At 36.5% G+C, this 28,000-nt stretch overlaps 1 protein-coding gene across 1 annotated transcript; it reads right to left on the bottom strand.

Annotated features, from left to right (window-relative positions):
• Positions 1-97: 97 nt before the first annotated feature.
• cpdb (carboxypeptidase D, b) lies at positions 98-27,028 on the bottom strand. Its single transcript, XM_056446671.1, has 21 exons — positions 26,436-27,028; positions 23,000-23,193; positions 22,768-22,910; positions 22,528-22,694; positions 21,016-21,359; positions 19,337-19,528; positions 19,047-19,229; positions 18,880-18,962; positions 18,643-18,733; positions 17,913-18,058; positions 16,130-16,299; positions 12,283-12,558; positions 8,471-8,666; positions 6,401-6,539; positions 6,188-6,319; positions 5,459-5,554; positions 5,282-5,343; positions 3,519-3,650; positions 3,242-3,427; positions 848-944; positions 98-303 (listed from the first exon to the last, which is right to left on the bottom strand). Exons 1-21 carry the CDS (start codon positions 27,026-27,028, stop codon positions 98-100), a joined length of 3,828 nt encoding a protein of 1,275 aa, XP_056302646.1.
• Positions 27,029-28,000: the final 972 nt, after the last annotated feature.

Genomic DNA, 28,000 nt, shown 5'->3' with positions numbered 1-28,000 from the left:
CATAAACAAATCTTTAAAAAAGAAAACATAAGTCATTAAGTTGACTAAGCAAAATAAATGACATTTATTCTTGAACACCGTGAGCTTACATTTAACGTCACTCTACAAAGAAAGGGTCGTCTTCGCTCTCACTCTCATCCAGCAACTCCTGACGCAGGGGTGATTTCTCTGAAGCCATCGCCTCCATTCGCAGGTCGTCCCGCTTACGACGCAGCCATCGAACTCCATCACGAATACGGCTCAACTTGGCAGAGCGAAGGTGCCAGATGAGGACAGCACATATCAAAACGCTCATCAAAGTAGCTAAATGAAAATAAAGAATGTTACTATTACTGAATTTTAAAAACAGTGCTTTTAATTTGATTGATTATTGTGCAATGTTGTCATTAGAGCATAAACACCTGTAAAAGAAATTTAAAGCCCATGGCAAATGACTGGTAGGGACTACAATGAACTTTTTCCCAGATTTGTGACTTCATTAAACCTAAAACAGGCATAGCAGTTCCTAGGCAGTCAGCCAATCAGAACACACTGAGCCAGATAACCAATCAGATCAAATTGTGTGCTTCTCAGGGAGGGGCTTAAAAGTATCAGGAAGTCAACTGCCCATTTTCAGGGAAACGGATGCAGCAATGTACAACAAAAGTTAACATGTAAAACAAATATTTATATATGCAATTTAAAAAAATAAAGCAAAGTATGAACACAACTAAACCTGCTAAATGACGCCCCCCACCCCGAGTGGTATATTATTATTATATACACAGCAGTTTAGAACAGGATCTTTCAACCACCGATTGAGATTTGTGAAAATGGAATTTTACATTAAAGATTATATAGTTTTTACCTGCAGCAATTACAAGCACAGCATGGCTGAGGGTAGCACTGTCTGCTGTAAAGTCAATGACGATGGGGCTGCTCAGTCGATCGGAGGAGACAATCACCTAAAACCACATGAAGGAGAAAGAGTTGCAGATCAAGCACAATTTCACCACCTGCTGGACAGAAGCTGTTTGATCAGGTCAGCATTTATGCAGTGTATGTATTAGATTGCAACAATGTAATGCATCTATGTCTATATCGATAATTGCAATGTGTGTATCTGCAATAGTCACAGGATTAGATTGCTTATTAAACATTAAAAGATAAAGATTTGATCAAATATTATTTTTAAATTATTGTATACTATTATTTGTACAATAATGACCATGTTATTTTATGTTTGATTGTTCAATTTTTGTATATGAATACTGTTGGAAAACCATAAAGCACTGTTTATTTAACTTTTTTATTTTTGCTTTGTTATATTCATCTATGCTTGTAATTTATAATTTATGCACATGCACTGTATAGAATAAGACTTGATCAGCCCAGTCGATTTAAATTAATCAAATCTTTTAAAATAGAGCCATTCAAATCATCTGGTGAAATTATATCCATATTGCAATTTATACAACACTTCTCTCTGGTTCTCAAATCTGATTGGCTGATAGCTGTGCGATTTTCTGCAATATCAGCACTTGTACAGCCTCCTCACCCTTGTGTATTACTACGCACACATAGTGACAGCAGATCAATAAACTCACTACAGTTTGACAAATATTGCAGCTTTTGGACAACATTGTACTTTTGAAGCTTTTTTTAGGTGAGAATGCAGTTTATTTATAAGTCATTGAGCATAAGTCATTGAGCAGAGCAAAGAGGGTTAACGTTCCACCACAGTGACAGCATAAGTGCTTAGGGGAGAAAAACTCAAAGCAAATTACAAACTACAGCTGATCAAATCATTTTAAAACGTAGAGGTAAGTGACATTCTGAGTCGATCTCTCTCTTTTGTATGTTGCAGTGCTGTATTTGCACCATAATAATCAGGTAGTGTTTGCTTTGGCATTTTTGGGGTTAATTATAGTGATATCTGAATTGCAACAGAGAAATACTGGGAGAAATCCCTGTAGACTGATGGCATTTCTTGCCGTTCTGCCTTATAATTTTAAAATGTGAGAAAAATCGCCTGTTTTGTTTTTGTTTTAGATATTATGCTAGAGAATCATTTAATTACTAGCTCTAAAGTGACGTTGGTGAATGAGCAACGGTTTCTGCTTTTCTGACGTCAGCTGCAGATGTGAAGGAATGGCGGAAGTAATTCCTCATACAAAAGGATTTTTAGACTCTCCTTGTTTGATTTTCTTTTTTTTTATACATAATTATGCTGTCGAACTGTTGTATAAACGAAATATCAAACGAGTAGCAGTGCGATATGGCTGTATATCATCACAGTTGGGACCCTAAGGCATGCCTCTCACCAGTGCCGATATGTACAGCCATATCACACTGCTCCTCATTTGATATTGCTTAAATAATCGTAGCAAAACAAATTATCGTAATGTCAGATTTTTCCAATATCGTGCAGCTCTACTATGTGGTATTTTATGTTATACAGTATTAAACTACTGTTCAAATATTGGTGCTCAGCAGGATGCTTTACATGTATGAAATATTTTTTTTTTCCAACATACAAGAAAAACAATGAAAAACATCCAAACATTTGGATGATTATATTATAAAGAAATTATGTATTTGATCAAAATACAGTAAACATTGTGGCAGACAGACAGATGGACAAACAGATAATTAATGCGCCCTTGTAATGTTTTTACATTCATACAGTAATGGAACTACTGCCAATTTTAGCTTCATGACTCCAGCCTTCAGTGCCACATTATCCTTCAGAAATCATTATAATTCGATGATTATTAATGTTCTCTGTCCCATGCTGCTTCTTCCAAAAAATATTTTTTTGTGTATTTTCACAGCACAAATTATTGAAACAAATAATGCCTTAAGTTTTGAGAAAAGCTGCCACAAAATCAGCCAATTTAGGCCACAAATATATAATAATAAAAAGTAAAATAATAAATAAAATTGAAATATGAAAAATTTTACATTTATCCTGGAAAGACCTTTTTTTGGAAACCTTGATACATTTTTTTATGCTTATTTGGAGAACATAAGATTCAAAGGAACAACATTTATGAGATATTTAAATAATTTGTCACATTTACCTAATGTATATCACTTTGGATCAAATGTAACATTGTTGCTCAACATAAAAAAATGAATTCCTATTTATCATATGATTTCCCTTCGCTAAAATCATCCATCTTAAATCAACATTTACATTTAAGTACATCAAATACAACATACAGCAGTCTTTTACGGCTGTTAGTGAAGTGCCACCTGCCTGCTGAAGCTCTTGCTGGTATCCGTGGGCCTGAACCTGCAGCTGATGTGTGCCCGGAGCCACGAGGGCGCTGAAGTGACCCTGACTGTCTGCACGAACACTCAGAGAGCCATTCACCACGATAACAGCATCAGGCACCGGCCGGCCTTTACTGTCCCTCACAACACCACTCAGCCTTCTGTGAACCTTCAGGTCAAACACAAGGAAAAACATGCATTTAAATCAGTCTTAAAGATATAGTAGCATATAAGTATGGCTATTCTGAGGAGATGTGCACCTCCAGTAGCATGCGGAAAAGAGGAAGTCTGTTCTCCATCCACATCGCAAACAGTTGAGTGTCAGGTGGAAACACACAGCAGCCCGTGTACACAGTGATCTCTGGACAAACACCCACATCTAAACTGAAGTCCTGAAAATGCAACATTAAGGTTTACTTAAAGGGATAGTTCACATAAAAAATTTTTACTCCTCCTGAAGTGGTTATAAAGCTTTGCATTTCTTTCTTCTGTTGAACACAAAAGAAGATATTTTGAAGAAAGCTGAAAACCTGTACCCATTGACATCCATAGTAGGAAAAACAAAGTCAATGGTTACCAGATTTCTTTATAGAGATAACATATATTTCATTTTTGGGTAAACAATCCCTTTAAAGACCCACTATAATGAAAACCAAGTTTTGGCATTTACAGTACACCTGATATTAAAATGTGTTTTTTGCAAAGCCTATCACTGGTAGACAAAGACAGGTCTAAAAGGTTTTAAAGGGTTAGTTCACCCAAAAAATTAATTTTGTTATTAACTTTTGACCCTCATGTTGTTTCAAAGGTCCGGGACCTTTGATCATCTTCTGAAGACAAATTAAAATATTTCAGATGAAGTCTGACAGCTCCCTCATCCTACATAGATAGCGACAAGTCTGGAGACGTTCAAAGCAGACGTTCAAAGCAGTACTCTTATCTTTCTTTTTTCCCTTTATTTTGAGTGAGCCCTTGCTAACTGATGTTTTCCTAATGGTCAGTGTTTCAACTGGAATATTATCAAGTTACAGGAATACTTTTGTGCACACAAACCAAACTATCATCTTTATTCAACGGTTTCTTCACCTCAGTGTCAGTATAGGGTGCATGTTCATGAGAGCGCTGTGATCTTTATGTGTTTTGTGCTCGTAATTCTCATATGCGCCTGTGATTCAATTCAAATGGAGAAAGATACGTGCAGATATCTGGGGAATACATCAATGCACAGTACACATGAATGTGCACCCAATACTGACACTGAGGAGAAGAAACTGTTGAATAGTTGCTTGTTTTGTTTTATATGCGCACTAGAGTATTATTGTAGCTACATATTCTAACCATTTTAAGGATGTTGTTGGTACCTTTTTGGATTTTGAACAAGTCAAGGTGGTTTCTGATTTTTGTTCTGAAAATGAAGGTTTCAGGAGTTTAGAGTGACATGAGGGTGAGTAATTAATAACAATTATTTGAATCATGCCCACCTGGTGTGTAAATGAATGACCAAAAGGTTTCTGGTCTCATGTTTTCCAAATTTACTTCTTATTTAAATGACCCTGAATAAAATGACTACAATAGCTCTAAGGAGGCAGGGGCTAACTCACATATTCATAAATACACTAAATGAAGTGAATGTGTGTTTGGTGTGTAAAATACATAAATATATGTTCAAATAATAATAATAAAAAGAATTAAGGAATGCTGTGCAGAAATTTAAATTGAGACCATAATATTAAGGGAAATATTTTTTAAGTAAGACCTATTTAACAGAGTAAGATTTTTATGTTTAAGTATTCCTGAAACAACACTAGAGGATTATAAATAACTCTGCCTCATTTAGCACATAAGTTGCAACTTAATGGCCAAATAATATTATTAATATCTTTTATTAATACATACCACATAATCTAAATTGTGTCAAATACTTTGACTGGTCACAAGCAACTAAATCAAAAGCCACAAATAACAAAAAAATAATATCTACTAATATAACAAAAAATTATTTAGTCTTAGGTCATGTGAGTACCTTCATACTGCCAGTGTGAGCGCTGAAATCTGCACCCTTTAGGACTCCTCCTGGGATTTCCACTATTGAGTTAAAACAAGCAGATCACCAAACATATGAGGAGGATTCTATCACGCCATGCAATAAAAGCATTATTATTATAAATAAAGCATTATTATTTGAGTTTTTCAGTGGTACCTGACTTCTCTGAACATCCCACGTTACCCAAGTGCATGAAAGGGTGATTGCCAGCATACAGAGAAGCCAAATATCTCAACGTCTCCTCATTTTTTGCTGTAAAGTCATTATTAACTGATTAAATCATCTGCTTAACATGATATTTCACTAAAAATTATGCAAGTCTAGAAATACAAAAGTTTTGTAACTAAATCTAACTAGGTTCTAACTATAGGTTGCCAGACTGTTCTAGTTTATTTGATCATTTGCTCACAACAGTGTGGAGGGAACGCAAACTACTTGCAAAAAAGGTGCCCAAATTGTATAAATGAAAGTTTCAAGAGAGAATGTAAATAATTAGCAAAGGAACGATTACACAAGTTATTTAAAACTTTAGATAACAGTCTTGATTAAAAAAAAAAAACCTTTAGACAAGTTTGTGGAGTAAACAAAAAAAAAAAAGGAAATTATATAGTATATAATTATATACTAAGGTATGTAAAATTCTTTATACAAGTATAAATATTAAATTATTATTATAGTAATATATAATTTTGTATAATTCCCAGAATTGCACAAAAGAACACCAACATTGTCACAATCATTTTTCACTATGTAAAAATTTTAATCTAACAAAAAAATCCTTCCCTGTTTGTAACAGAGCAATCAGGTTTAATTCTAAGTGTAAATGATCCCTAAAACTATCAGGTGATAAAAAGAAGGCAACACAGATATTGTGATGTTTGTTACCATGCTGGTTAGACTTGTCGTAAGGATACGTGGCCACCAGAGAGCCTCCATCCAGCACTACTGAGAGAGAGAATCCCCCTCCAGAAATCAGATCCATCACTGCACGGGTCTCTGGCTGTACCGATGCATTACCTAAGTAAAAATAAAAGCATCATATACACTCTGATCCCTTCAGAAGCTGAGGTTAATGACATGATTTCACTAGAGACTGACTGGTGAGGAAATTTGTGTCCAGATCGACACCAATAGCATTGGCAAAGCCCACACTGGATGAGCAGAGACCCTCGTGTGCCTGTTCCCGTCCATCAGGGTTCACACACGGTAGAATCAGAATCCGGCTTCTGTCAATCAGCTAAGAGGAAAGAAACAAAAAGCCTTCTTAGTGGCATAAACACACTTTCTTTTGACTCAGTTCCCAGACAACTTGGAACATGCTTACAGTTTAATCAATCATTGTCACCAATTATACAAGGAATTATTGATGATGGGCTGCTGAATTATTAAAGAGCCTACACATTTTGTAAAAACCAACACCTGTGAAGGCTGTATTTATTTGAGAAATTAAATCTTGTTGGTTTTCAATCAGATGCCACATTGTGGAAATGTGGTGTTGGAAAACCTATTGATTTTATGGTGAATAGTTACACATTAATTGTTCCAAGATCCTACAAGATGTAGGATTGTTCTGGACATGTTGACGTAGGGCATACTATTGGGATGCACCTCTATGTTTGGTGCTTTGGTTGGTGAAGCTACAAACAGCCATTGAAATTATTATGGTACAAAGGCATGTTCAGTGCATGACAGTCTCCTTGTACACCCCATATTAAGTGGCCAATCACATACATTTCTACGGGAGATCATGACACATAGGTCAATTAGCAGTGTTTAAGAATCCACCCAACAAGCACTGTCAAAAACAAATGGGAAGTGCTAATGTATCTATTCTTTCCATTACTGAATGGAACTGAAGTCTGTAGTCAAACTTTTGAGTTAAAGGTTTAAGACAAATTGTCTCTGAAGCATCCCCAACACCAGCTGTGTCAAAAAAAAGTGTATGCAGCATGTTTATTGTATTGCTTATAGTCTTCATTCATCCACTGATTGTTGTAGCTTACTTGTTTATCCTGACTGAAGCGTATTTCAGTCTATGTTACAGTTTAAAAATAATGGCGAGTCTGTGAGTTATGTATTTTTTTGAGTGTTTCTTTGTTTATTTCACATTTCTCGCCAGTTTGAAGAATAACAGACAAATAACAGACTTATTGTACTTTGTTTATTTCTAAAATATTATATTGTTTTATAAGAGGAGGCTTGACCAATTCGTTTTTGAGACTTTGTATAGATGAGTTGTTGCTGAATGACATAACACCCCTGTCTTGCAGCAGCTTTATCAGATGGAGGTGGAGTGAATGAGCTCTAGAGGGTGGGGGTGCAGCCAACACTGCCAGACCAGAACTTACACCAGGGCTGTCCAAACTTGTTCCTGGAGGGCTGGTATCCTGCATATTTTAGATCCAACCCCAAATAAACACACCTCAACCAGCTAATCAAGCTCTTTCTAGGTATACTAGAACTTCCAGGGAGGTGTGTTGAAGAAAGTTGGAGCTAAACTATGGAGGAAACCGGCCCTCCAGGACAGAGTTTGAACACCCCTGACTTAGACAGACTTTAAAAAAGTGATGATCATCATGATACTATCTATGAAGCTGTACGAAAAATTTTAAAAGCTATTAAAACAGTAGCATAATAAACCTTACAACACATCTGTAGAACAGCAGATTGCCAGGATGCTGGTTATGTTATTTCTTTACATAAAGTAACATTAGTTAGCTAACCATTTACTGTGGAATTCATGCTAATGTTCATAAAAATTCAATAAACACTTTATAAACCATGTAGAATATAAGTTGACGTTCATCATTCACACTATCTTAATGTTGTTTTTTGAACAGGATTTTCATTTTCTTTTTGTTCACTTGCACTATTTATGTAATCTACCTATAAACATAGCTTGCAACAGCAACATTTCTAGGGGAAACACAAACTTTGCATTTTTTCCATCATCATCGGAAGGGGTGTCTAAGTTGCTATTTACACTTGTGCAGCTTCAAAAATTTCTTACGGTTACACCTGGTATATCAATCCCCAATTTGCTTAGACTCTCTCATATTACCATTACAAAATTGATGGCAAGTCATCGCATTTTCTTTAAAAATCATTACAGAAGACAACAGCTTTGGAAGACTAAATAAAATGAAATAAGATGATTGTGAAGCTTGCCTTGGTAATGGCGGTGTTTCTGCCATAGTTGAGGCAGAGGACAGAAGCAAATTCAAGCAGCAACTCTGGACCTACGGCTGCATTACCATGGACTCCGGCAACAAACCGGATCTTGGGCTCAGAAAGCGGAGGAATATCTACATTTCCAGAGATCTCCAGAGCCCAGAGAGTTCTGAACTCGGAGCTTTGACCCAAACTGATCCCAGGAAGAAAAAAGAAGGAGATTCAAACAATGACTATTGAACCTTCACAATATCACTTACCTTTCAACTCGAACCACAACAAAAGTGTGAGTGAGACTTGTTATGGATGGTAGCTAAAGACCAATTCACAATGCGCTGACAAACAGAAAGGGAAAGAAACTTTTGGGTTTTGTTAGTTAAGTGTAATTTATGCAGAGTTCACATGGCATGATTTTCAAACTCTTTAGAGATCGTTGTTGTTTTCATACTGCATGACTATTCTGGGGTAACAATGAATCTGTGACAGGAGGTTACACTGCATGACTTTACTGTAGAAAGAATCCCAGACAACTCAGGGCTCAATTTTAACGGTCTAGGCACAAAGTCTGAAGTGCAGGGCGCAAGAGCGTGTACAAATCCACTTTTGCTATTTTAAGCACGGTAAAATACGCTCTGCGCTGCAGCACATGGTCTAACAGGGTTGTGCTTATTCTCTTTATAAGTTATAGGTGTGTTTTGAGAATAAGCCAATCAGAGTCTCATCTCCCATTCCCTTTAAGAGTCAGTTGTGTCGCTCCATGGTGCATTTGCTATTTACATGACGGACTCTGGAAAAACTGAACACTTCAAAACAGTTAAGAAAACATTTAAACAGCATCTGCAGTAAGAGGATAATGAGCCTACTCCATTTGGCCTTTACTTTCACTTTCGTTTGTGGATATGGAAACGGTTTTGTACGCTCTCCACTGAAGACATGCAATAGCCTACATAATTAATTTTGTTTGTTCAGTGCAAAGATTTGTTTCAAAACTATTTCTAAATTCAGTTCTAATTTCCAGTAAACGAATAAATGATCAAAAATCACAAAATGTGGTCAAAAAAATTATATCCAAGAGTTATATCCAAAGACACGCCCTATGCCCCATATGATCCAAAACTTGACAGGCGGACAAATCGAAGCTTGTTTATAATAAAACAAATATAAATATGCATATAATAAATTAAACTAATGATAATACTAACATTATACAAAAGCAAGTTGTCATGAATAAACTAAAAAAAAGCCCCCGAGGTAAAGGCGGCATGGAGGTATAGGTTTTATATTTATGTAGAAAATAATAATTTTTGTAACGTTTTAATCCTTTAATTCTTTATTTGTAAAGATATTTGTGTATTGCTGTACATCCTGCATGTTTTAAGCACATGACGGAAAACGCGAAAATTGGGGTTGCATTGGATTGCAACACTTCTTGGGAATACATCTTGCGTCTTATTGCGCCATGTGTATGACAGGGCCCTCAGTCTGGCTTTCAAACTGTTTTAAAATCCAATGCATGCAAAAAGTAATAAGGACAGAACGCACATGTGAGAGTTCTTATGCAAGACTGAAAATGGTAAATTTTTCCCAAACTTTCCTCCATTTCCTGGAACCAAACAGAACCAAAAGTCATCTTCTACATGCAAGTCATTTCCTAATATTGTGGACTATAACTCCTCCCTAAACTTCCCGCTGCATTGTGCACTCTGATTAGCTGTAGGTCATCACAGATGTGTCATTCCGTCAGAACCTATTACAAACAACATGATTTTGAATCAACAACAGATTCAGATTGACATGCCAAATATTTCATGAACATCGATGACACCATCAATTCTTTCAGATCACTTCTTTTGATATTTCACACTGTGTGACAGTCACTTGCATTCGCCTCTGATTTCAGACGTGTGTGTGTGTGATTTCATAAAATCTGTTGCAAAGTGGAAATTGGAGCCATAAATCATGCACTGTGAACTCCGCATTACTCATGTCAGTGTCTGTTAGAGTTGGTTATTGATAACTGATGATGTCAAATATGTATTTGTTTGGTCATAGAAAATGTAAGAAATTACTTATACTGTAAAAAAAATTGTGATGGCAGAAAATTACCAGAACAGTTTCTTTATACATATACACTCACCGGCCACTATATTAGGTACACCTGTCCAACTGCTCGTTAATGCAATTTTCTAATCAGCCAATCACATGGCAGCAACTCGATGCATTTAGGCATGTAGACATGGTCAAGATAATCTGCTGCAGATCAAACCATGCTTCACTTTGAACGTAGCATGCTTGGTGGTGCCAGACATGCTGCTCTGAGTATTTAAAAAAACTGCTGATCTACTGGGATTTTTAAGCACAACCATCTCTAGGGTTTACAGAGAATGGCCTGAAAAAAAAAGAAAATATCCTGTGAGAGGCAGTTCTGTGGGCGCAAATGCCTTGTTGAGGTCAGAGGAGAATGGCTAGCCTAGTTAGAGTTGATAGAAAGGGAACAGTAACTCAACCACGTGTTACAACCGAGGTATGCAGAAGAGCATCTCTGAACACATTACACATCGAACCTTGAGGCAGATGGGCCACAAAAAAGACCACACTGGTTGCCATTCCTGTCAGCTTAGAATAGAAAACTGAAGAGTCTCGACTTCTGCAGCAACATTTGGATGGTAGGGTCAGAATTTGCTGTCAACAACATGAAAATATAGATCCATCCTGTCTTGTATTAATGGTTCAGGCTGGTGGTGGTGATGTAATGGTTTGTGGGATGTTTTCTTGGCACACTTTGGGACCATTAGTACCAACTGAGCATTGGGTCAACTCTGCAGCCTACCTGAGTATTGTTGCTGAACTTGTCCATCCCTTTATAACCCCAGTGTGCCATCTTCTGATGGCTACTTCCAGCTGGTCAACGCATCAATGTCAAAGCGCCAATCATCTCAGACTGGTTTCTCGAACATGACAATGAGTTCACTGTACTCAAATGGCCTCAAAAGTCACCAGAACTCAATCCAATAGAGCACCTATAGGATGTGATGGAACGGGCAATTCGCATCATGGATGTGCAGCAGACAAATCTGCAGCAACTGCGTGATGCTATCATGTCAATATGGACCAAAATCTCTATGAAATATTTCCAGTACCTTTCTGAATCTATGCCATGAAGGATTAATGCAGTTTTGAAGGCAAAAGGGAATCCAACCCATTACTAGTAAGATGTACCTAAAAGTGGCCACCTAAAAGTGGCCAGTAAGTGTGTGTATCCATATATAAAGACAAAGGTTATACAATTTTGAGGGATAACTAACAGAAAGGTCACCACTGCTTCATCACAGCTCCATTCATGTATATGCAACAATATAGAAAGGGCAGTTTTTGTGTGCAAAATTTTATAAATGTGACCGCACCTTAAATATTTGATAAAGTGTTTGTTTACATAAATAATAACATTTTTTTTTTAGATATCCTGGCATTCATTTACATCAAAAAAGGGTGTCTAAAACGCAAGCTTTTCAAATTGTGACTACAGTGACATCTTGCACATGCATATTACATGTTTATAGTTATAGTCTAAAGTCATGCAAGAGTAATTGACCAACAATATAACAATGGGTGGATTACAGGACCAATAGTGCACAGATGAGTAGTATATTACAAAGTAACATTGCCATCTACTTGTCTGGCATACACAATATATCATGTTCTTAATCTTTGTGAATGGGGGACATTTTGATAACATTGAATAAGGACAAACTTTTCAATATGTGATGTGGTGTAAAAGTACTCACAGGCTCATCTTCAGGATTTCATACCTGTGCAGTCGTGTGATGCGAGGGAAGTTGAAGGCCAGTCCTCGTAGAAACTCAGACCGTTCCCTGTAGGTTCGATACTGCAGGGTCTGAGCAGGAAGCAGGCTGCGTACCAACTGATTCAATGCACCAGGGACTAAAAGCAGCTCCACAAGTTTTTCAAAGTCCTTCTGTTCTCCTTCCTCTACAGATGACTGGGATGCATCTCTGGTCAGCTTAATGTCCACCTGCTCCACCCGAGTCCCCAACACCCGGACGGACACAGACACTGGAGCATAACTAGATGCAGAGCACAGGAAATGTAGCAGCTTACCTATTTTATAGCTGGAATTACTTCTCATTTATCAATTATAGCGAAGTGAAAAGGCTAATTTAGCCCATACTTACAGGCACACACAAAGCAACAGTTTGTAAAGATTTGCTAGATCAGTGCCTTTAACTCTGTCTGTGTCTGTGATTTTGTTTTACTTACCGAAGCCATATTCTTACTATGTAGATATCAGAAAACAATTTAACTCATTTTTCATTGTTTGGTGATTTGGTTCACTTGATTCAAACTTCAGAAATTCATTAAGGGAACATATTGAGAATCAATGCTTACTGACCTTCACAGTAAATTGTAGGAATGTTCATTGCACTGGAAGAATTTTACTATTGACAATAGGCCTGTCACAATATCTATTTTTTGTTGTACGATATATTGCACCAAAATATATTGCGATAAACAATATTATTGTCATTTTAAGACCATTTAAGCCACTCATTAAAAAGTATAACACCAGAATGACAATATAATATTATCACAAGGCAAGTGCACTCTTCCAAGAACACATGATATTTTATTCTTAAGAATTTCTAACTTAATAATAGTCATTTTAAGAATTTAATAATTAGGCATTGGAATTAGGCAAGTGAAAACATATATACTAAACAAGTAAATAATAATAAATATTAACAAAAAAGTGCAAGGTAAAAAGTAACAGAGTCTGCGATATCTGCTACCAGGTCTATTTTCAGTTGTCAGGCACCCACAGGAAAATATGCTGAAGTAATTTATAGTAAATACTATGGTGATATTTTAACAATACTGACACTAACCCTCCAATAAAGATAGAGATGTTGCACAATCAGCTAAATTGTTGCTAGAATTGTTTTTTTTTATGTATAGTGATATATACTGCATCACCAGAAATGATTGAGGTCATGTCCATGTGGTGTGCGATAAGTCGATATTTAGATTTTTGTGACAGGCCTAAATGAGACAGACTTTAAATGGCTGAATGCCTGATCAGTGCCCTGACAACTGTTAAAGGGAACTGTTTGAGAAGCTTTATAACCATGTGGTTTTGCGGGTGAGCAGTCTGATTTAAAAATATGTAATTCAATTGCGAGTTCAGCGAGCAGCATTTGAGATTTCAGGATTATTCGATTCATTTAGATAGGACTTTGGTCTTGAATGAACTGCCCAAGGGCATTGCAAATATGGACGGAAAATGAATAGACCTTACTTGAAAAGCACTTTGAAAGCCCCCTCAGTCCTTCCTAAAGAGCCAATGACCAGAGTCAGGTGTGTTAAATAAGGGTGATACTAGGGGGGGGGGGGTTTTCTGATCGGATAACTACATGTGTAAATGCCCTCTGAAATGCATATAGAGACGGATATAAATCCGATTGCTCAAACCAGATGGGGAGGTGGTTTCTAAATGTAATTGCACATGTCTAAACGCATCCGCTTGTTGAAACCACATTAGTACATTTGAATCCTCCCAAAATGTAAAAAGAATTAAGATGTTAAAGTGTGTTATGTGCTATATTAGCCTTTACATAAACCTATAACAGTGCTGATGCAAAACAAAACAAGGTTAAATGACAGTTTGATATATTGTTAAAATTATCCTATTTTTGACCAGTCAATATTTGTTAAATGATCAAATCAGAATGTAAAATAATGATCAATATCAATTACTCGTTATACAATTTGTGTTAAATTAAAGAGCCCTTATTATGCATTATAAAAGGTCATATTTTGGTTTTGGGGTCTCCAACAACAGGCTGATATGGATGCAAAGTCAAAAAAACACTTTCATTGTCTTATATTATGCATTTATTTTTACCCAATTATTCCAGCAACTTCCATATGTATCGTTCGATTCATTTGTTCCCAAACTCCTCCTTTGCGTGAGGCTAATTTGCGCTGATTGGTCCAATAACCCATTGTGTTATGATTGGTCGACTGCATTCAGCGCGACATGAAGAGAAACACCAAAGAAGTAGTCAGGGCACAGAGTATATGTGTGAGCCCAATGCAGGACTGCATTAAAGCAATGCAGTTGAACACCAGCATATTCCTCTATTCTTAACCACAACCCAAATAATAATGACGACACATTCAGTATTAATCCACACAGTGGCAAAACTTGTACGCACCACATGGTTGAAACAGCTGATGGTGGCCATTGCAACATACAGCAGGAGATCGCGAGTTCAGACACGCATTTAAATAGGTAAAGGAAGAAACACACGTCACGTTTACAACATGGTTTTAGATGCTGTATGTGAAATAGCCTGAACAGATTTAACCTGAGAGATACATTACAAGCACTAATCTATAACAGATACGTGATTATAAGCTGAGCAGTGCAATTACAATTTACAACACACAATTAAATACATATTTTGCCAACTACAGAAAACGAGGCAACAATTTTAATCACACTTCATGTTGTGTAGGAAGGAGAAACACTTACAGGATCTGGAGGAAGAAGAAACTGGTCTATACAAACTGACTAAAGTTACTGACAAAGCCCCATACATTAATAGTTTTTGCTGCTCCTTTCTTTAATAACAAACAATCCCACTTTGCAGGGTAGGTTATTGTATCAATCAATAAATCATGAACTTGAACTCTTTATTACCCACAGCAGCATGTCTGGCCATCGTTCAACGATAGTAATCTTCATGTCATGATCAATCCCATAATCCCTCCCACTCTGCTAGTGTCTGAAAGGAAAGGCATGTTCATGTTTTACCGGATCCGGTAGTTCATATTTGGCATTGTTTCGTGTCGATGTCGATAGGAACAGGCAAAAGATCCTGACAAACATCAAATCATTTAAACGACTCTGAGTCTAATCTTTTATTTAAAAATGTACATTTTTAAACCTCAGCTGGATGTTTTCATTCACTTAGAGCTGGTTTACAAACTGCATAGAAGGTAATTTTCAAAACCCGTAATAGGGGCTCTTTAATATCAAATGGCAGAATTAAAAACAGAGAAGCATAACACTCCTGTAGTGCCTCTCTGAATGCAGAGAAAAATAATAGAAAATAGACTATAGAATTTATTCTAAAATTATTTCTTGCAACAAAAATGGATGTAAAATTTTTAGTATTTTTAGATACTTTTAGTCTAATATAAGTAATCACTGAGCCAGCAGTGTTTAGTTTGGGGTGCGTGAAATTGTTGCTGTATAAAATCATTTGTGTGGCAAATAAGATATAGTGCTTATGTTTCTGTAAAAATTAATATTATTTATCTAATATGCAGTGAGTTAAATCAATATTTTAACCTAATTAAATTTGCATAAAGCACATGATTTTAAGATTGGAATCATATCCGTTCAGCAAAGATGGCATTTCAATCGCAATAATCAGATAGCTATAAGATTGAAAAATGCATGAACTGACCCGGTGTAAACAGGCCCAAAATGACGGATCCAGGATCAGGATTGAAAACTACTGCACTAACAGATAATGTGTGTTATAGCCCTCTGTTGCACAAATTAAATGAATGCATTTTCACATAATCTGGTGATTGTCTGTGTGGTGTGAATTTACTGTAAAGTCTCACCCTGGAGCAGAGGCAGTAATATGGTAAGAACCAGGAGCCAGAGGTCTCCAGTATTGCCCTGTGCCACTGGTGCGCACTTGATGCCTTGAGCCTTCTACCATGACTGTAGCATTAGCAATGCCTCTTCCAGAATTACCATCAGTCACCACACCCCGCACAGACAAATGAACCTGACGATCACAATCACACAAATAATATATGTTCAATTGCTCAACCACCAAAGACTTCAAGGACTACATATACACTTCATTGAACATGTACACATAGACATCATCTATATACTGTATAACTGGAGGTTAATTATACTTATTTATAAAATAACTTTAACTGTTAAAAGCTATGAGTTACCAGTCAATTAAGGTTATTAGTAGTGGTGAGCCGACTCTTATTGGGCGATATATCGCCGTTAACCTATTCTCAAAGTTGGGTTGGGAGCTGGGCCTATTCTACGCAAGCTATGATGACCTTAATATAGCCTTAATTTCACCTTGATATTTTAGCACGGATGTATACCTGGCCAAATTGCACTGTAGGTGGCGAGAACGAGTCTTCGAACCTGTGTGTATTCCTACTGTAAATTTACCACATCAAACGTGACGTGCTAACATGTATGCAGTTCACTAGAGTGAATCTGATTAATGATAGCTCCACATTTTAGTATCAGGCACCTGTAGAGTTTATGAGTTTGAGTAAAACATATACAAATAAAATGGACTGGGTGCTTTTTAAAATGAATGACGGTGAAAGTCAAACCGGTGAGCTGTCTGACAAAAAAGTGCCCTTCTGAATCTAATCAGCAGGATGCCCTTCTGGATCTTTCACTTACTTCGACAACGCTACTGACTACGTTTACATGGACATCTGTAATCTAGTTATTTGCCTTAATAGACAATAATACAATTAAGGTGTTTACGTGAAGCGCTTTCATGTAAGAGTTTACTGTAATTTTGGGTGACTTTAACTGCAGTTCGGCTGTTTCACTTTAACTCATGAACATTTCATTCATGCCCCCGTGACAAAGTGGGGTATTAAACACAAATAAGGAGTAAAGACTGGTGAGAGTGTTATGGAATTTAATATGCATGCCAAATGGAAAGAAAAAACTTCCGGATTTTGCGATGTGTGTGTGGTCGTTTACTGACAGCCGCGTGTGTGGATCTTGTCGGAAAATATGGCGAAAGTCCTACATGACGGTAATAGTGTTTACTTCAGTAATGCCACTAATATATGCATACTCCACGACTTTATTCCATTTCGGTTTCGTTCAGTTATGACTTTAGTCGTATTAAGGTAATCAAAAAAAAAAAAGATATATATATATATATATATATATATATCTTATTGAACATGTTCTTGAACAATTTATTTTTATCAACAATTTTCATAGTAGGACAGTTTCTCAAGCAGTTTGTGATGTACTTTGGAAACAGGAGATGAGCCATTGATCTAATGTCCCACATGGCTTGAGAAACCCGTTTTAGTCATTCTTTGGGTTGCACACATATCCTAAATGCCTTCGGCAGAATTCAAATGAGCCATTTTTAATCTAGATTAATTCCAAGATTAAAAAATAATCTATGCCTACCTATAGTTATTAGTAACTAATAATGTTATGGTAACTACCCTGTAAGCTTGACTTTTCTGAATTCGATTGTAATGCAACAATGTGTAGCTTTTTAAAGCTGCTTTGAAACAATAGCTATTGTGAAAAGCGCTATACAAATAAACTTAAATTTAATTGCTCAACCAAAAATAAACAATGTCATGGCCAGGAATTAATCACCTGCTGTATGAACTGTAAGAGCGCTTTATGATTCTTCTCCCAGTATACAGAGAGTGATTCCTCTGGTGGAAGCAGCTCACAACTCAAACCAATGTTCACAGTTAGAGTGTCTGATCCCCGATACGCCCAGGTCAGAATATCAGTTCCTATTAAAGACAAAAAACAACACTTATTTTAGTGTGAAACAGGATGCTCAACATGAAAAAACACTTTTGAAATACATTTAAACAGACAAAGAAATTATTTAAAAAGTACACTACTGTACTGTTCATTTGTTTGGCGATAGTAAGAAAGAAAATATGATATTGAAGGCATGGTTCACCCAAAAATGAAACTGCTCACAAACATTTGCAAAAGTTTTGGATTAGAGATAATTAACATAGTTCTGATTCTCCCACAGATCAATTGCTTTACAAGACCACAATATATAACTAGGAGACACTGGTATTCATTTTGTTTTGACATTTTTCTAAATCACAAGTTCATTTAAAAATGCAAAACAATAAAATAATGTGGTTTCACTGATCCCCCCCCCCCCCCCTTTTTTTTTTTTTTTTTTTTTTAAAGGTTTTACTTTTGATAGGTTTTGATAGATACCTTTGTTTTACTGTGGATAGGGTATACTTTAATTTAGAGAAAGTAAAGTTTTAAAGGCACTACAAAATTTGAATGTATTATTTTTCATTTAATACTAATATCAATAAATAACTCTAATAATCAGTGTTATTACCTCTGACTACAGGATGACGGTGCTTAAGACCTCTTTTCTGTCTGGTTCTTGGCACATCGCAGGTCTGCTGCTCTTGAAAAGCCTGAGATTCCTGGAATCAAGACAATTAAAATGGAATGGACAATTTGACAGACATAAAATACACATTTTACAGTTTCTGCTGATGTTTAGTCAGCTTAAACGTCAAAATAAGTTACATTAATGATGCATAATTTATATAGCATTCAACATACATACCATATAATAGGCCTCTGCAACCGATTTAAACAAGTTTTCATCAACAGAGTCAAGTGAATTTGGAAACACGATTCCCCTGAATCCTAGAAACAACAGCGGGAGTTCAGTTTTATCATCAAAACAACCAAAACTTATTGGTTTGTACTAAAGTTTTTCACTTTCTGTACCTCCACGAATACTAGCAGACAGCACAAAGAAATGGGCCTTGATCCAGTTCATCACTGCTTTAGTTTCTGCTTCAACACTACTTCTTGATCTTGACACTTCAGGAAAATTTGTGTTCAGGTCAACACGATGACTGTTGCCGTGTCCAATATTACTCAGGTCTCCTGACAACTGCTCCTTTTGAGCTACAAGAGGACAATCAATCATGGTAAACGCAAAAAAAAAATCCACTCAACCTCCACCCATCCATACACTTGTACTGCGCACCTGCCAGTGCACTAAAAAGTTCTACCTTTTAGCGCGAGTTCATACCCATCTGGGTTCATTGATGGCATGATGTGAATTCTGGTGCTGTTGACCAGACGTGTGACAAGTGGATCTTTGCCATAATTGCGACACAAGTATTCAATCAGGTTTAGGAGAATCTCACACCCAATAAACTCATTTCCATGCAGGTTTCCCACAAACATGACCTCTGGTTTACCTGGTAGAAGAAAGAAAGTTTACCTGCAGTGTTAATTTTGTCTATAAAAGGGATTGACAAACCAAAACTTGACAGGTCTGTTGTGCCAGTAATGTTGCTGAATGTAATACATTACTGTATCCGATACACTCATCCAATGAAAAATTTGTGCAATACAGAAAATTAACAAAAAGTAATGTTGGGTAGTTTTTATCATTTTGACTACATTTTAGTCTTGTCAGTTTTTTGCCAACAATATAATCATTCATGAGCAGATTAGAGCATGAGCATTTATAGCTTTCAGACATGTTACTAGCACAGAGGACCTGTCAAGTTTTTGTTTGTGTCAAGCTATAGGCAGCAACCAGTTTTCACCCTTATTTTTGTTGATGAAATTAACACTGGTAACAAATACAGGTACATACACTAGTCTGGTTTGGAACAACCAAGGTTTTTTGTATTGTTTTGAAATAGTCACCATTTCAAACAGGGCTTTCACAACGGTTAGTTAGAACAAGAAGTTATAAGAACTAGCCACCAGGGCTGTTTCCCCAAGAAATAATTTCCCCCTGAAAATTTTCATGGTTAAATTTGCACCATTATTAGGACCTCTGAAGTGACTTAAAGGGACAGTTCACCCCCAAAAAATACCATCCTCCACTTGTTTCAAAACTGTCCGAGTTTCGTTCTTCTGTTGAACACAAAGAAACATTTACTGAAGAATGTCTGGAAAAAATATAATTGTCTTTCATGGCATGCTTTGTTCCTACTACAGATGTAAATGGCTGCTTTTTCATAAAAGTTTAATAAAAGTTTAGAATCACTTGAGTGCTAGTAAATGATGAGGAAACCCTTATTTTTTGGTGAACTATCCCTTTTAGCTGACCAACAGCGACATCAAGAACTGCAAAATCAACAATTGGAGAATAAAGGATGCCCTGAACAAAGCTGCTTTTAACCCAACTGATATTCCCAGCACAAAACTTCTTCCTGGTTCCTGCACATAAAATACATACACTTCCACTAGTAGTTCTAGAAACTACAAAGAGCTGTGCAACAGCACTACTAATACAAGTACTACTATTAAAATAACTCTTCTCATTTAGAATTTATTTCCTACTTACAATTTGTAATAATTGTATGTATTCCTATGACAATTGTTTAGCATCATAACTCATGTTCATCATGTGACCCTTTTGAAATCATTCTAAATAGGTGATTTGCTTTCAAGAAACATTTCTTATTATTAGCAATGTTAAGACATATTTATTAATAAATGTATTAATTTAAGCAACTTAAAAGTGAAAGACAAAAATTAAGTGGTTAAAATGTTTTTAGCTTAAGAATCATAAAAATCGTTTTTATCGAACAAATCGTTTTTAAAAACACAAGACACATTTAGCATCAATTCCGCATTTTATGATCATTTGTGAAGGATCATGTGACAATGAAAAGTAGAGTAATGATGCTCAAATAAATAATTAAATAATATTACTGTTTATTTGCACCTTGCTGTTCAACACCAGGACTGGTGGAGATCTCCATCACATAAAGATTCCTGTCCTGCCCTGATCGTCCGGCTGACTTCAGAGAAGTGATGAAAGGATGGACGGCACTAAACAGCTGTAAAAACGTCTCCAGTTCATCATAAGTACGATATCGGAAATCCAGAGTCTGGATTGGAGACTTTGAGATGGGAGGTCCGGGTGTGTTCAGGTCTTGATGGGTTATTATAGGCTGCCCAAAAGTGTCTAGCATTAACATCTCTTCTAAAGGCTCCTCGAGGGTGAAGTTCACCAGTATGACTTTTCCTTCAATCACTGGCACATTCATCACAGTATTTGAAAGGTATCTGAAGCAAACATGAAAAAATTCATGTAAAATCAAATCTTACATTTTTGACATACAGTATTAAGGCAGAACTGTTTATTAAAATATTTTACTTTTAAAAATATTTGATCAGTATGGCAGCATAGCATAGTGCAATGTACAGAAATACAAGAGAGAAATATAAGAGAGATGCCAACAGGATTTTGCATGCAAAACGCTCGTGGCCATTAGAAAACCATTTAAAAAAGGTACTTCTCAATGCAAAAAGCACGTTCAGTTTGATCAAAGATTAAAAGTTAAAAAAAAATACAGTTATATTCAATGTATTTTGATTCGTCCAAATCAATATTGTGCATGTTGATTATCATGATATACTAAATCATTAAATATTGCCATATGCCAAGATTCTCAAAAATCAGTCAAGTTTGGTGAAGGATAAACCATGGTTTGGGGTTACACTCAGTATGGGGGCATGCAAGATTTCTGCAGAGTGGATGACAACAACAACAACAGCCTGAGGTATCAAGACATTTGTGCTGCCCATTACATTACAAACCACAGGAGAGGACAAATTCTTCAGCAGGATAGCGCTGCTCCTCATACTTCAGCCTCCACATCAAAGTTCCTGAAAGCAAAGAAGGTCAAAGTGCTCCAGGATTGGCCAGCCCAGTCACCAGACATGAACATTACTGAGCATGTCTGGGGTGAGATGAAGGAGGAGGCATTGAAGAACAGTATTTCTCCAAAGAATCTTGATGAACTCTGGGAGTCCTGCAAGAACGCTTTCTTTGCCATTCCAGATGACGTTATTAATAAGTTATTTGAGTCATTGCAGAGATGGATGGATGGATGCAGTCCTCCAAGCTCATGGGAGTCATACACAATATTAATTATTTTTCAATGCACTATGACATTATATTCTATACTAGACATTATTTCTTCATTATATTCTTATTTCATTAAGCTAAGTCAGACCTTACTGTCCTAATTAAATAGTTAAAAATCAAGGCATGATCAAATTTTATTTTGGTAAAATAAGTGTAATCTAGAGTCCTTTGTCTTTAATATAAGACACTTCTGATACCAATTGATCAACTAGAAGTCAAGTTACTATTTATTGTTCCTAAATATTGGATGGGCAACAAGACTTTTGTCAGGTAGTGTACTTGTGAGCATCTACACATATTCACCCTGGTGAGCTGGCAGTGATGTCGTATTTTCCAGGCAGCAGCAGGCGGTAATAATCACCAAACTTCCAGGTAGTGATGTTGTGATCAATTCCAGAAACTGAGACCGTTGCACCTGGCAGTCCAAAGCCTGATTTGGTCAGCACAAAACCTCTCACACCAATATGAGCCTTAAAAAGAAGCAAAGCAATGTTTGTAGAGCACTCGTTTGACTACACAATGACATTTTTTTCATTCACTCACTTTCTGTATGAAAGCAAGAAGGGCTTCTCTGTTGTTGCTCCACTCTGTGTAAAGCTGAGAAGCTGGTGGATACTTGCAGCAGCTCAGTTCAAAGGAGACTTCAAAACAGTTTCCTTTTAAGTAGTTGTAATTCTGCATTGATCCTGAATGCACATAAAGGACAGCAATGCTTCATGGAGTTTTGATTAGTTAAAATGTTAATTAGATTGAAATGTCAAATAGGCAGCAATACCATCTCCAGAGCTTTTGAAGGGATCATCGGGACAGTCAGCATTGTCTGTCCCCATAACAGGATGGCTCTCGATGTAGACTTGCGCTAGATTGCGAAACAGAGCATCATCTCCTGATCTGGTGTAAGAACTGTCATCCTCAAAAGGGTAGCTGGCCATCACTGAGCCTCCATGTAGACTGCCAGACAAGACAAACCTTGAATATTAAAAGAAGGGAAGAAAACACTTATTGTGAAACAATATTTGAACTTCACGTTACACCACAGAGTAATTGGTTTCACCATTGAATAATTGTTAGAGATTAATGTTTTCCAGAGAGGAATAAAATGTTGCCAATTTCTCCTTTAAAGAAAAGTCTGGTTAAATTTGATAAACAATTGCACATTTGTTTAATTTTGAATTTGATATTTTGTGGTACATGCAGTAGAGCAAGGCTGGCCGATTAATCAAAAAGTAATCGAAATCGACATTCAGAACCTATAATCAATCTAATTTTTCCAGTTCAAGTTTTTCAATTACTTTCCCGACTTCCCGTGTGGAGTCACATGACCCTGCTTTGTTAAAGGATGATTTATACTGATTTATACTTTTGCCTCAAATGCACGGGTACAGTCCAGCACAGCCTTCGTTACACTGTGACTGCACATTGCACTACATTAACGATGATTAGAAGCTGTGCCAGAGATGCCTTGAGATGGCATGTTTTCCATTACCATAAAATAATTTTTTACATTAAAAATTTTTTTAAGAAGATGCAAGAATTACACCGTTTAAAATTTTATTTACAGGATATATAAAAGTTATTTCATTTAGAAGATTTATTTTGTTTCCAAAAGGGCAAGTTATTTATTTTCACTTTTTTATAAGAAAAATAACGGTTGGTTTTAGGCAATGTGTGTTTTAATTTTAGTTGCTCAGCGTTGATGTTCAATAAATAATCATAGATAGTAGATGGTGTGTGTTTCCTTCAATTATTTTAAAATCAATAATGCACCTTTCATTCAAACATCTCTCACTTGTAATATCTGAGCATATTTACTGTTAATAACCTGTCAGTGAAATGTGAGAGAAAAATAAATTAATTAATTGTAATAGAGTTCAAATTTTCAATTAAATCAAGATTTTGATTTTAGGCCAAATCGCCCAGCCCTAACGTCCAGTGTTTGTTTTATTAATATTTTAGTTTTATTTTATATTTTTAATTTTAGGGATTAAACATGCTTTGGCATTTTCATATTTTTAAATATTACTGTTGGATTTAATCAAGTTTATTTATACATTGTGTTTTAAATGTCAAATTTTCACTTCTAACCATTTGGTTTAGTTTTTCTTGTAATATTTAGATTTATTTTCACTTTCATTTAATTTCAGTTCAAGAGTTCACACTTAGCTGATGATTGATTATAAAGCTTGCTTGGCATGCTGTCCCAGGAGAGAGCTCTGAGCTCATAAGTCCCTCGAGCCCAGGCCTCCCTCCCGTTTGCAGGGAAAGAGGGGAGTTTGAGCTCAGGTAGATCTCGAGAACTCCCCTGCTGTTTATGGCGAAAGATAAATTATGGATTGCTATCAAGAGATACACTGTGCTGGCTAAGGGCTCATCTGTGGTGTCAATTTTGGTTTAGTCAATTCACTTAAGGTGCAGGTGTGTGGACAGTGGGAGAAAACTGGGGGAAACCCACGCGACGGGGTGAACATGCAAACTCCACACAGAGATGTCGACTGGCCTGGTAACCACTAACATTCCTGCTGTGAGGCAACAGTGCGAACCACTGGGCTGCCATGCTGCCCTATTTAGGAAAAGAGTGGTCAAACTTGGGGAGGGTTCATGTGTTTGTCAATTATTTTCTTTTCGGTAGGACTGGCAAGGAGACTCTACAAATGGCCGTGTCTGGTTTCCTCTTGCAACTGCCTGTTTGTGCTGTCTACATTTTTGACAGAACATTTTACGTAATTTACGTTGACTTATTTGGGCAGAGTGAGAGCGTGAGACAGAGCAGAAAAGCATGCCATTGTGTAAAGAAATTACATAAGGCTATTTAGCTTATTAACTTGACTTCAAGGGGGGGCGGGGAAAGCCGTTGGGAGGGTGGGGCGACCCCTAATACAATGGTAGAGCAAACACTGCATGAGACTAGGGGTGGAAGGGGGATTCTTCAAAACGAAGATACCTGAGGTATGAAACTCTGGTTATTTATAGTGAGTTAGGAATGGTCTGATTGGTGAATCATGCGTTAGCTGATGCGGGACCAGTTGTGGTCAATCATAAGCAAAAAAATTCTCTCGAAATTAGTTTATAAATACACTTCACTTGTTTTAATGGTTTTAGTTGAAAGTGAATAATATAAACCCCATTTCAGTCAAAATAACAATTTCAATAAAAAATTTGATTGAAAAAATGGTTTAAAATTTTGCATGAGTTTTCATAACTTTTTAACATTTTTATTGTATAAGTCTAAATTAAGGTCAGTGTGAAAATCAGCTTGCATGCTGGAGATTTACCCTATAGTTGACTCCTGTTTAACCTTGTACTAAATAAGAACACATTTTTAGAATTTTTAAGAAATGTAAACTAAAATTTAATAAATAAATATCTACGTATTTACAAGTTAAAGATAATGCCTACTTATTTTTGTAATATTACTAAACAGAAAAATATAAATCAATAAATAAGTCTTGAAGTTGATTCTGTTACTCTTTTCCTCTCCGAGTGGGCTTGAACATTTGTGTCCTCTACATTTGTACCAGACACTTTCTAATAAACTCCATGTTTATGGAAAACATTGTGCAATTCTGAGTGTGCTTCAGGCCAGTGAGTGGGCTTAGCAAACCACCTGTACTCCTCCCCCCCCCCTCTCTATGTTAACATATATATGCTTGTGTCTGTTTTAAAAACTGCTAATGTACCTTGTGACTGCTAAATTAACTTGAGTCTACTGCATTGCTGCTCTCTGGTGAATTTAGGTGCTTCTATGCTCACTTGTAAGTTGTTTTGAATAAAAGCATCACCAAATGAATAGATGTAAATGCTTTGTTTAAAGAGACAGCTAAAAAATAGAAAGTTCTGTCAACATTTACTCACCACTATTTCAAGCCTTTGTGAGTTTTTTTCTTTTGTTTAACACACGCAAAAAATATTTGGAAGAACGCTAAAAACCTTTTTGACTGCCCCTATTGACTGCCATGTTCCATTTGCATCTGAAAAACAAATACTATGAAAGTCAATGGTTACAGGTTTCTAGCATTCTTCAAAATATCTTATTTTCTGTTCACCAGAAAAAAGAAACTCATAAAAGTGTGTAATTTCTTGAGGGTGAGTACATTTTCATTTGGGGTAAACTATCCCTTTAACAAAGCAGCTTTGACTTACTGGCTGGCTTGAAGTAACGTTGGATAACGGATGAATAACAGAAAACAGGCAATTAAAAACACCCAACATACTTTCTCTCCTGAATCCACCTGATGACAGCCATGACCTCTGGTATGTCTCCTGCAGTCTCACTGGAGGGCTCGTCCTGGACTGGGAAGCTCTTGTTAAGGTCATAGTTTTTGGCATTGTCTCGGGCCTCAGTGGTGCCAGCGCATTCTCCCTCCAGCGCCCTCTCAAAGCCGTCCGGGTTCATACTGGCCAAAACGTAGATGTCAGTCCGGTCTACCAGCTCCGTCACCCTCACATCACGGCCATACCGGGTCAGCAGGTCCTCCACAAGGTACACCAGCACCTGACGGGACAAAGCCTCGTCCCCGTGGATGTTGCCCACGTACTTCACCTTCGGTTTGCCCGGTAAGTCTTTCGTGGGATTGGATGTGATTCTCATGACCCAAAGCTCTCTGCCCTCGACGGACTGGCCGATGCTCGCCAGGCTACAAATACGGGGAAATTTACGAGAAAATCCTTTTAAACGATCAGTCATTTCGGCGTAGTTGTAATACCCGCTGTATGTTTCTTCGTTAACTTTGTTTGTGCGTCTCAAAGCAAGTATATGGAGCGGAAGTGTTAAAATATGCGGCACAATGAGCCACAGAGTATACATTGTGTGTTTACGAACATATAATTTAAAATCTTTTTGTTTGTTTGTCGTTTTATCCCTAGCTGTTCATTTGTTTTGCCTTCACAATTTTGCCATCTCTCGGTCGGTTGTTGGGAAGGTCAAACAATTCAGGTGGAAATTAAGGATAGGCCTACTAATAGATTTCACTTGGCTGGGCATCATCAAAATTGGTCAAACCTACAGGAAGGGTTAAACCACTATCGTTTGAGGGGTGGTTAACAAATGTCACTTTTCAAACAAATGCTAAACAACTAAACGCAACATTTAAAATTAAAATAACATGTTAGGTCAGCTCATTTACACAGCTCTACAATAAAGCTCAAACATCTCAGAAGTCAAAAAATGTAAAACATAACTCACGATATTTTGGGTGAAAGACAGACACCGTGTCAAGGATTCTGTTCGAAATTGTCAACATAACACAGATAAAAAAAATACAATTCCTTGGATTTACTATTTTTAAATTGGCTGTACACAATATATTTGGGCTGACTTTAAACAAACAATTTAAGTTGAACATTACTAAATTTAATTTGTTTGTTTAAATTCAACGCATAAATTGTTTGCAACAATTTTAAAGACATTATTTTTTCAGTGTATCTGGAGGTGTTTTTAAACTTTTGACCCTTGTGCATGCATGCATAAATGAAGACCCAACATCTAAAATATAAAATTATATTTTTAATCTAATGTAGTAAACAAAAGCAGTTAAACTAAAGTAAAAGTTAAGCATGATATTCATTAATTTTCCTTTGGCTTAGTCCCTGATCCATCAGGGGTTGCCACAGCAGAATGAACCGCCAACTACTCTGGCACATGTTAAATGTTATATATAAAAAGTTATTAATTATTGATAAATATATGTAAATATATTTAATTGTAAATAAAATTTATTAGGCTGCTTGGCTTTATAATTATATATTTTATTAATGTTAAATTTGTGAACATTATAAA

Source organism: Danio aesculapii, chromosome 21 (genome assembly GCF_903798145.1).
Source record: "Danio aesculapii chromosome 21, fDanAes4.1, whole genome shotgun sequence".
Lineage (NCBI taxonomy): Eukaryota > Metazoa > Chordata > Actinopteri > Cypriniformes > Danionidae > Danio > Danio aesculapii.
Note: the sequence above shows the minus strand (reverse complement) of the source record. Positions and strands in the feature narration are given on the sequence as shown.

Coding starts and splice junctions, on each gene's coding strand:
- cpdb (XM_056446671.1), bottom strand. CDS start 27,028: ATGTATACTCTGTGGCTCATTGTGCCGCATATTTTAACACTTCCGCTC. Junction 16,300..17,912: donor TCTTACAGTTCATACAGCAG/GTGATTAATTCC, acceptor TGTGATCGTCAG/GTTCATTTGTCTGTGCGGGG. Junction 304..847: donor TGTGCTTGTAATTGCTGCAG/GTAAAAACTATA, acceptor ATTTTCATTTAG/CTACTTTGATGAGCGTTTTG.